The sequence below is a fragment of the Notolepis coatsorum genome (assembly GCF_963971535.1).
Source record: "Notolepis coatsorum genome assembly, chromosome: 14".
Lineage (NCBI taxonomy): Eukaryota > Metazoa > Chordata > Actinopteri > Aulopiformes > Paralepididae > Notolepis > Notolepis coatsorum.
Genome location: NC_140178.1, coordinates 48,248,739 through 48,258,732, shown reverse-complemented (window position 1 = coordinate 48,258,732; position 9,994 = coordinate 48,248,739). Strand labels below are relative to the sequence as shown.

Sequence of the window (9,994 nt, the reverse complement as noted above, 5' to 3'; positions counted from 1 at the left end):
GTCGTCTCCTGGTATCTCCTCCATGCTCTTTGACACTGCTGGGAGACAGCAAACCTTCTTGCCACAGCGCGCATTGATGTGCCATCCTGAATGAGCTGCACTACCTGAACAACTTCTGTGGGTTGCAGACGCGCAATTTTTTTCCGTACCCATAAAAGCCGTAGTTTGCGAAGACGCTCTCTGATTGGCTAGCCCGCGTACAGCGAAGACGCTCTCTGATTGGTTTATCTCCGAAGGGCTCTGGGATATAAATGTCCGCCTTGTACATATATATTCTCTGCTTCGAAATGGTTATGCTTTGGCCCTCTTTCGAAGTGGGTTATGCTTAGAGTTTGGAATCAGGGCTGGTGGTCAATCGCCCTGCTCTAAAGATGAAACTCTTCGAAAGAGGGCCAAAGCCAGGGGTGCAGTCGTAATATGGGCGAAGGCCAAACGCCTGCACGCTCCCGCGTGCACGCGCATACATGTTCCCTCGGTTGCGCACGGAACAGATGATACACCTTGTCTCATCCTTCCAGTCGAGAGATCAAGCAACCCCCCACCTACAGGGCTTGTATTTGGTTGTCGGTATCCTATTATTATGCAAAGTCTAGGTGATAAGTGCCGGCGACGAGTCATTTTTGTGTACGCGGGCGGCCTATAGCTTATTCCCAGCGGAAGAGTGCTGCTGCCGAGTGCTTCCGCATTTTCCCTGATTGGCTGCGACACGCCCCGCGGCAGACGCAGAGCGGAGCGGCAGAGCTTGCGGCATTATGTAGCTGTAATCCCTGATGTTTTTCATTCGACGCTTAGCTCAACTGGCAGCGCTGCGGTCCGTTGGTGACAAGTTCGAATCCCTTCAATTTTTTCTTTTTTTTGACGTGCATTCTTTCGCCGGTTAAGTTTAGGCATGTTAACTTTAAGCATTGTTTCGGAGTTGGTTATGGTTAAGGTTAGGCATTGTTTCGGAGTTGGTTAAGGTTAGAAGGGTTAAGTTTAGGCGCTGTTAAGGAGCTGGTTATGGTTAGAGTTTGTCTTAGAGAATGGCAATAGACAGCCTATTTCCGCGCTGCAGCGCGAGGCAATAGACAGCCTATTTCCGTGCTGCAGGTCTCGCGCTGCCGTGGTCACATGGGCGTCATGGCCAATCAGAGAAAACGCGGAAGCACGCGACGCACTCTTCCGCTGGGAATAAGCTACACGCGGCCGGGCGGCACTTATCACCTAGACTTTGCATAATAATAGGATGCGCGCACTTCGGCCTCAGTGACGAAGCCCAAACGTCGTTTGACCGTGTGTGCCCAGCACTGCACCCCTGGCCAAAGCATAACCACTTCGAAGCAGAGAATATATATGTACAAGGCACCAATCTTCACAAACTACGGCTTTTACGGGTACGGAAAAAAGTCACGCCTGCCAGACACCGCCTCATGCTACCTCTAGTGGTGAGGGCACTGGCAAAATGCAAAAGTAACAATCTGCCAGAATGGATGAGTACAGGGAAATGGTCTGTGGCCACCACCTGCAAAACCATTCCTTTATAGGGGTTGTCTTGCAAATCGCCTCTCATTTCCAATGTATTCACAATCAGTGTTGCTTCCTAGCTGGACAGGTTGATATCCCAGAAGTGTGATTCACTAGGAAGGAAAACTCCCAACATTTTGGGAAATTTGCTTATTTGCAATCTACCCTGGAGTTAGACAAGAAGATGCATACCTTTTTCTTCTCTGTGCATGCAGTAGGAGTAGGAAGATGTTTACTTTGGAACTAGGCTAATGGAGGAACCTACTTCCAGTGACTGACGCTAAGCTAGGCTAAAGGTGCGCGTCTTCCTACAGAGAAGAAAAAAGGTATGCATCTTCTTGTCTAACTCCAGGGTAGATGGCAAATAAGCTAATTTCCCCAAATTTTGGAGTTTTCCTTTAAAGGCCCAGAGAGGATGGACCGCTGGAGTAAAGTCACCAGGTCCACTGTGCTAATCCTTCCTGTCAGTTTCTTTCAGGTGCAGGATTACCAAGGTATCCTAATGCCTCTGGGTTAGTCAAAGCCGTCTACATTAGTCTGGCCACACTCACTCCTGCCACTAAGTACAGCCAGCTGGCATCAGCTATAAGTTTGTGGGGTGTATATGTGAAAGGCTACAATGCTTTAGAGTTAAGTATTATATTCTACAAAGGTTGAAGCTCTTCTTCCCTTAAAAGGGCACTTCCTTTTAAAACCAAGTTCCTCTTTCACAATGGCGGCTTATTGACCAGACTAGGCTGTCTGAAGTGTCCTCTCCAGAGTATTATTCAAGAGTAGCTGAGTAGTCTGGACCACTGTTAGCCGTTGGCCATCAGTCTGAGCAGCAGCATTAACAAAATATGATAACTATATATAAATAAATTTTTTTATCCACTTTTTCTTGTTTTTCTGTATTTTCCTCCATCCCAATTTTAGTAGTTATGACAATTCCCCCCTCCCTGGTCGTTGCGCACATGTGCCCCCCACTGGTCGGTCTAGGGAGCCCTGAAGTCTTATCACATGCTTCCTCCGATACATAGGAGACAGCCAGCAGCCTCTTTTCACCGGACAGCGTGGACTCATTGGTGAAGTGTAACGCTTGGGAGGTCACACTACCTTCACCATTTCCCTCCCTCGGTGTGCAGGCGCCCTGACCGACCTGTAGGAGTCGCTGTTTACAATGACCAGATTACCACCCACCGGCTTCCCTCTCGATGACTGCCAATTGTGTCTGTATGACTGCCTGGCGAAGCCGGCGGCACCGCTGACAGCAGGATTCGATACCAGTGTCTCTGCGGTGGTAGACTGATGCTTAGTCCGCTGTACTACCCGCCCCTGCTCTCAATTTTTATGTTTTCCATCTTAAATAATTCATGGATTACTATGGAGGAGTATCATTCTTGAGTGCGGACATAAAGAACCAGTGCATCATTTGATTTGTTAGTGCAGCACAGCCAACTGAGGGGGCGTGGCCTTTGCTCATTGGAAGGAGATGTTAGTATCATTCCTAATACATGAAGCTTTCAAATGTAAACAAATTCATGGGACCAGTGATCAACATTGGCTAAATGGTGATAAGCACCCCTAAAATGTACTTAATAGTAAACTAGTTTAATTTAGTTAGAGTAGCTAACGGATATCCTTTACAATTACACTGACAAGACTGGCTGATGGGCCAATCAGGGTAACCAGAGTAGATTTCGCCATGTTTTCAGAGAAGCAGATCTGAATTCAGATCCGATTCTGTTGATATACATTTACATTAGTCATTTAGCCGACGCTTTTATCCAAAGCGACTTACAAGTTCTGTACGACAAGCCCAACTCTATCAGCTGAGCAACAATGTTCATCAAAGTGTTGAGTGCTACAGTGTAGGTTAGTTTATTAGGACAAGTGCATGACAGTACGGTTAGATTTTAGTTTTTTTTTTATCCAGTGGGATATAGATCAAAGGGCTTTTAAAGCCATAATTTTCACAACAACATACCTTCTGTTGCAATGAGATTGAAAAATACATGTCTCATTGTACTGAAGTCAAACGGATACAATGTAGCCCCAAATATACAGATCACCTTGCCAATGTTTGGATTGTTTTTCATGCCATTTCTACTTCAAAAAGCAACCAGACACTGACTACTAGCCTGCCAAGCTGGATGACCTATTTACTACAAAAATCAAGTCTGTTCTGGTAGAAGATACATTTTTAATTTACAACAACATTGCAAATTTAACTAAAAGTTGTAGACAGGAGGTGACGCCAACAGCCAGTGTGACACATCCAGAAGGCCCAGAAGTGATGGTCCAGAATGTTGCACCTAGTGTCCATATCTGTTTGAATAGGAGATAAAACAGAGGAATGAGTGTCAGTTATAGTTTGCAGCCTCATATCGCCTCCATGAAGTCAGCAATGATCCATCTCAAACCATGCCCTCTTTTCTCAATCCTCCAATCACAACTGTTGCTTCCCTCTGGGTTTAAACACAGGTTTTGCTGAGAATGGTAACAACATAATTGGTAGGCAATAAATATAGCTAGGGTTCCAAAAATCTGAACTATACCTTTAAAAAGGAACACACCTTTATGGGAAATGTGCTTAGTCTTCTCCAGAATCAGATAAGAAGATAGATACCAGTGTCCTCTCTGCGTTCAGTAGAAGGCGATCTGGCTGCTAGCCTAGCACAAATGAATGGAAGCGGATACGGACCAGCTAGCCTAGCTGTTGGCCAAGAACACCTCTCCTGGAGTTTTAAGCTAGGCTAGTGGTCCACATCCACTTCCATTCATTTGTGCTAGGCTAGCAGCCAGATCGCCTTCTACTGAACGCAGAGAGGACATTTGTATCCGTCTTCTTGTAGTGCATTTCATATAATGTTGGCATGTTCCTTTTTTTGTATTTTATTTTATTATTTTTTAAACAAACATGACAACACACAATAAGATACACAAGCATTAGTTGACAGTGCACATCCAATGAAATCACATTTTAGTTAATTGTCATATAGGATATACCCTTAATACCTGTTATCTAAAAACCTACACACATGCTCCAGCTCGTACCCCCCCCTCCCGGACCCCCCAGGCATGTTCCTTTAAGAAACATATTTGATGACAACTATTAATGTTCCACACGATGTGAAAATCCACATAAAATATATACCTAGGTAAATGGAATATTGCTCCACTTCTACAAGGGCTATTTGCATATTATTGGTATCTAGGTACATCTATGGACCTCAGGGAATGTATTCACAGTGTCAGAAATATTGTGTATTACTAGGCTTGCTTAAATTGTGATGAAACAGAATATGAATTATGATTTCTTTGCATCATTGACAGTGAATAACACCATGATAATAATGACCAAACTTAAACTGCCACTGATCTTGTTCAGTACCCTCTTGAGATCATGTACAAAAAATCTAAGGAAATTAATAAAGGGAAAATGATAAAACCGAAGGTTCTGTAGATACAGTACTGAATTCTCCCATCCGGACCAATGCTATTTGAAATTTTATTATAGAATATGCTTATACATTACCTTAATATAGCCAATTCGCACACACACATCTTTCAAATGCCTGAGTTCAATTTGGATTTAGTATCACCAGGCGTGCATAAGAACAGATGATATCGGGAGCTCCAGTAGCTCACCGCGTATCTCGGCGCTATTTCAGCGTCGGGGACAACCGTGCGCGTCACGGATCTGGGGTACACGAGTTTGACTCCCGGACTCGCCGTATTTTCTCAGAGTGTCTTCCCCTGATCTATATCCCATTCAACCTGTTTCTGTCGGTCATGCTTGACCAGAAAAAGCAATAAACACTAAAAAATGAAGTTTAAAAAAAAACAGATGATATCTACTGTAATCTAGTGTACTTTTTTATTTTCCCCACAGTGCAACAGTTTTGAAACTAATTTCAGATCCAATTGTTCCTACATGCTAACAATAGGGAGGAGAAACTAACTGCGTTTCAATATTTGTCAAAAACATTACCTTTTGTGGCTTATTATCGCGAATCATAACAATTATTGATATGATTCATTCAGAACGCTGAACCACCACAGTAAGTGACAGGAAGTGTAGTTTGGAAAAATTCCAACGCTGGTCGACAGCTATGATATGTCCTCTACAAAATGGCTGCAAAAAGACTACAATTCCCATGGTTCAAAATTTCCATTTCCGGTTTGGCTAGAGCCAGTGGTTCTCAAACTTTTTACACCAAGTACCACCCGAGAACGTAGCTGGCTCTCCAAGTACCACCATATGACCGGCATTAAAATACAGTCTATTCAGCTATGCACAGTTCAGGCAGGAGGCAAATGTATTCCTAATACCATTATTTATTGTTAACTTTTGTCAGACACAGCCACAATGTAGGTAGGGATAGCACTAGAACTAGCAAACGCTTCCACACAACTCATACGATGCAAGGGGCATTGAGAACATATAACTAACATTCTCACATAGCAAGTGAGAAAATTAAGAACTGTATTTCAGCAAATGTACCTCTCTCTCTCTCAGCAATTGTCAGTCATTCTCTCACACACACAATTATTTTGTTACAAAAACTTAATTTCCTGCATTCTGGTGCAGGAATTTTTGAATTTTTACTAGGGATGCACCGATTGTTCAACTAACACTATCGGCCGATATTTGTATATAAGTATTTGTAATTTTTTTTTTTTTTTTTCTTTTTTTTTATGAAACTACTGTATATTTGTATGTGTATGTTTGTATTTGTAGGCCTCTTTACTTACTTAAAAAAAGGAAACATCAAGAAATATGTTTATGGTATCACTATCTCTCGTTGGGTACGGAATGAGCAACGGAATGGAACAGAGCTATGAACGGACTAACGGAGTAATGCCTTGTTTACTGCTATCTTCGGGTAAATAATATGCTTGTTATTGAACGTGTAACACTAACTATATAACGTTAATGCCACAAAACGAATGTTTGTGTCATTTTAACAGCAGATACTTTCTTAAATGCCATCTTCCCGAGAGAGGGTGTTGACGGGGAGTTGGGTTATTAATAGCATTGAACAGCTAACCGAAAGCTAGCGTTAACTATTGTTAAAGGTTTAGCCATAACGTTACCTTGGCTAAAGTTGGGGCTATTCATAATGCAGCAATAATGGCTGCAGACCTGCAAGCAAAGTACAGCAAGTTGGCAAAGGAGTATTCCAACGCAAATCACATTTTCACCAGTAACGTTAGTCTTGCATCTCCCGGTAGCTAATGAACGGACTCAGAGTAATGCCTTGCTGCTATGGGTAATAATAATATGCTGATGTTATTGTCCGTGTAACACTAACTATATAACGTTAATGCCACAAAACGAATGCCTTGTTAATCATAAGTAGTTACTTTGATGCAGTAGCTTGTGTGTGTGTGTGTGGGGGACGGCGGGCGTTGTGCAGGTAGGTTGCTTCTTTTTTTTTTTGCCTTTTGACGCTACACAAATTGATGGGTATTTATCGGCGACTGCTATCGGCACATTTGAGCTTATCGGCCGATAGCAGTCAACAAGGCACTTATCGGCCGATACCGATAACCGACCGATATATCGGTGCACCCCTAATTTTTACCCTTTAAATGCCAGTTTGTGTGATGGCATCACAAATTAGTTAAAAAAAACACAAAAAGTAAAATATTTTCAATATATCAAATGCAAAGTACATTTCTGGGGAGGATTATTACAGGCTAGGCATGTGTCAATGATTAGCAGCAACACAGATTTTGATGGATTTTTTTGTAATGTCAGATTTAACACCAACTCTTTTCAGAAAAGTGGGAGTATTTAATTTTTTATCTGACATTACAAAAAAATCTAAAGATAAATGGTTATGATCAGGGCTGAAGTTGAATTAAAGATTTATGACTGTTTAGACTGCATTACTCTGTCAGTGATCTCCTGGTTTTTCCCCACTTCTAACTATCACGCCGCCGCAACCAGAAACACTGGCCTGGCTTGCTTCTAAGTTCAGTGGCCTGACTGCAAAAAAAAAATTTTTTTTTGCTTTTTTGTAATTGTTTTCAAGTACCACCAGCAGTACCACTAGTGGTACGCGTACCACAGTTTGAGAACCACTGGGCTAGACGATCGAAAACTTAAAACTATCTTATGGCACTTTTAACCTATTGCTAAACTAACGTATTGATGATAATATACATTCTATATGCTTTTGTGACATGTTAGTGATGTTAATACTTGAAAACGTTTGATTTTAAAATCGCAATTTTTTGCATCACTGAAAAATATGGATCTATGATCATAATGTCATTTTGGGGTCGGTACCGACCCTAAGGGGTGGAACAGGTTAAAAAGTTCTGATACTTACTTCTGAAACTCCCACTCCCTATTATCTAGGGGACACACCTGCCTGGTCTTCAGCCAGCGAGAGATACAATGGAAATGAAACGCGTGCTGTAGGAGAGCAGAGGAGGAGGTTGAGCAACATGTATCAGTCAATAAACATGCTCAACTAAAATACTCCAATACATTATGCAGTGTCAGCTCATAACCGTGCCATTTCACTATACTACATTTGTAACGTTGAAAATTGTGAATTGACCCTTTAAACTGCCTAGAGCAAAAGAGGTAAAGCAGTCATCTGGTAATCCGGAGGTTTCCAGTTTGATTCCCGCTCCTCCAGGGCAGCGTGTCCAAGTGTCCCTTAGCAAAACACTTAACCACTAATTGATCCCGATGAGCAAGTTGGCACCTTGCATGGTTGGCTTCGCTGTCGGTGTGTGAATGTGAGGAACAAATTGTAAAGCGCTTTGTATAAAAGCACTATATAAATGCACCATATGTTATACTTCTTTAGTAAGTAGTAAGACAAATAGTGGTTACAAGAAAATAAGACATGACGAACATAGAATTGACCATATTCACACAGTGGCCATTTTGCTCTTATGTCATGGTACACCCTTCAATATAGATTATGATATTTGTAAATAAAAATACCAATATGTTTCCCTACTAGAAGATTCTGATGTAATGGAATACTATAAATAAATACACACCATCAATCAAATATGTTTCAGAGGCAGATGTTTTCTAACAGTAGATCAATTTAAGTTCAATACACATGTTCTTTATGAACAACGTGTGCGCACAATCCAACAGGTCTCACTCACATTGCACACACCCCAGGCTACAGTGCACTCCTCAGACGTGGCAGAGGCTTGGTTGGCCTGGCATTCTATACCTGCATGAGAAAGGAAATGAGTTTTAAATGTGTCGAGGACCTGCCGTCACTTGGGGTGACCATCAGCACAAAGCTTATTCTTAGAACAGGGTCCATGTAAATTCACAAGGCCTCTCGGAGTGAGAGAGCTGATCTAAAGGTAGCTTCCATCGGTTACTTTGAATAAAACCATGAAGACATGTGCTCAAATGAGAAATAATTGGCATTTATTGTAGATCTGCACATCTTAACTGTCCAGTTTAAACTGCCATCCCCGGGGACGGTGAGTCAAATGAGTCAGTTTCAAGTCCTAAAGTGTGTGAAAGTCAACTCACACAGGTCCATGATGTGATTCCGGCAAATAGCGCAGTTGTCCACCACAATGTCCCAGGCCCACAGTGCCACAGCGTTCCACTGGTAGGAAACAGATACAGAATAGTAATGTTATTTGTACTTTTTCACAAAATTATATGGTTGTCTGTGAAGCTTTCATGAGTTCAGATGAACTTGTAAAGATGACATGGATGAGGTAAAAATCAACATTTTCAACTGACAGCAAACAAATGCAATATTGATGAGGACAGGAGCTTGTGGTGGCATTTGTGTTTAGCTAACGTTAGGGAAGAAGACGCCCGTGGTCGCGGAGCCATCGATATTGGTTTTTAGACTACGTAACGTTAACATGTCAATGTCTAGATTTCCACAATATAACTTTGATTCGCCAAGTTGTCATACTTTCAACAGTTTGCCAGGTAGTAACGTAGAGGGCCGTCTGTTAACATGTAGCCATTGCTACTCACATGATACAGTGAAATGCTAATTCATTCCCCATGTTATGGATGCTAAGCTAACACGTTAGCTAATATTAAGCTGCTGTTATCTTGGTAGCAAATTATACTGGCAGTAGTTAGCAATAATGGAATGGTAGCATTTTAGACATTGCTCATTCAGTATACCTTATCTAAAGTTTCACTGAAATAAAAGTACCTTTTTAACTTCGAAACGTTTCTTGCTTGCGCCACTGTTCGTGCTACTCGGGGTATCAACATCCATAGCTGCTGCTGCCATCTTGACTCGCGAATGTTCGCGCATTATAACCCATGTGACGTCAGTTTAAAGGGGATGTTGAGTCAGTGATGACATTTCTGTCGACAGAACTGAAACATTATGGCCACTTGCATAATATAATTATTATATAAAGAAAAAGGTCACTTGTAAAACTATATTATTAATATTATATATTATATTGGATATAATATAGTTACGTTCCGTCTAGATTAGATGGAATGTATTTAGTACAAGAACTTCAAAACGTT

General features: G+C 41.7%; 1 protein-coding gene across 2 annotated transcripts; it reads right to left on the bottom strand.

The window, feature by feature from the left end:
* Nucleotides 1-3,665: 3,665 nt before the first annotated feature.
* On the bottom strand, nt 3,666-9,763 carry LOC311240931 (E3 ubiquitin-protein ligase RBX1-like; the record flags this gene model as incomplete). Of its 2 annotated transcripts, XM_084329552.1 has the most annotated exons (5): nt 9,666-9,763; nt 9,014-9,092; nt 8,629-8,699; nt 7,827-7,912; nt 3,666-3,810 (listed from the first exon to the last, which is right to left on the bottom strand). In XM_084329552.1, exons 1-5 carry the CDS (start codon nt 9,744-9,746, stop codon nt 3,798-3,800), a joined length of 330 nt encoding a protein of 109 aa, XP_084185678.1. In that variant the 5' UTR covers nt 9,747-9,763. The 2 variants fall into 2 exon arrangements, with proteins under 2 accessions (XP_084185678.1, XP_084185679.1); XM_084329553.1 differs by lacking the exon at nt 3,666-3,810 and having other exon boundaries at nt 7,823-7,912.
* Between the last annotated feature and the right edge of the window lie 231 nt (nt 9,764-9,994).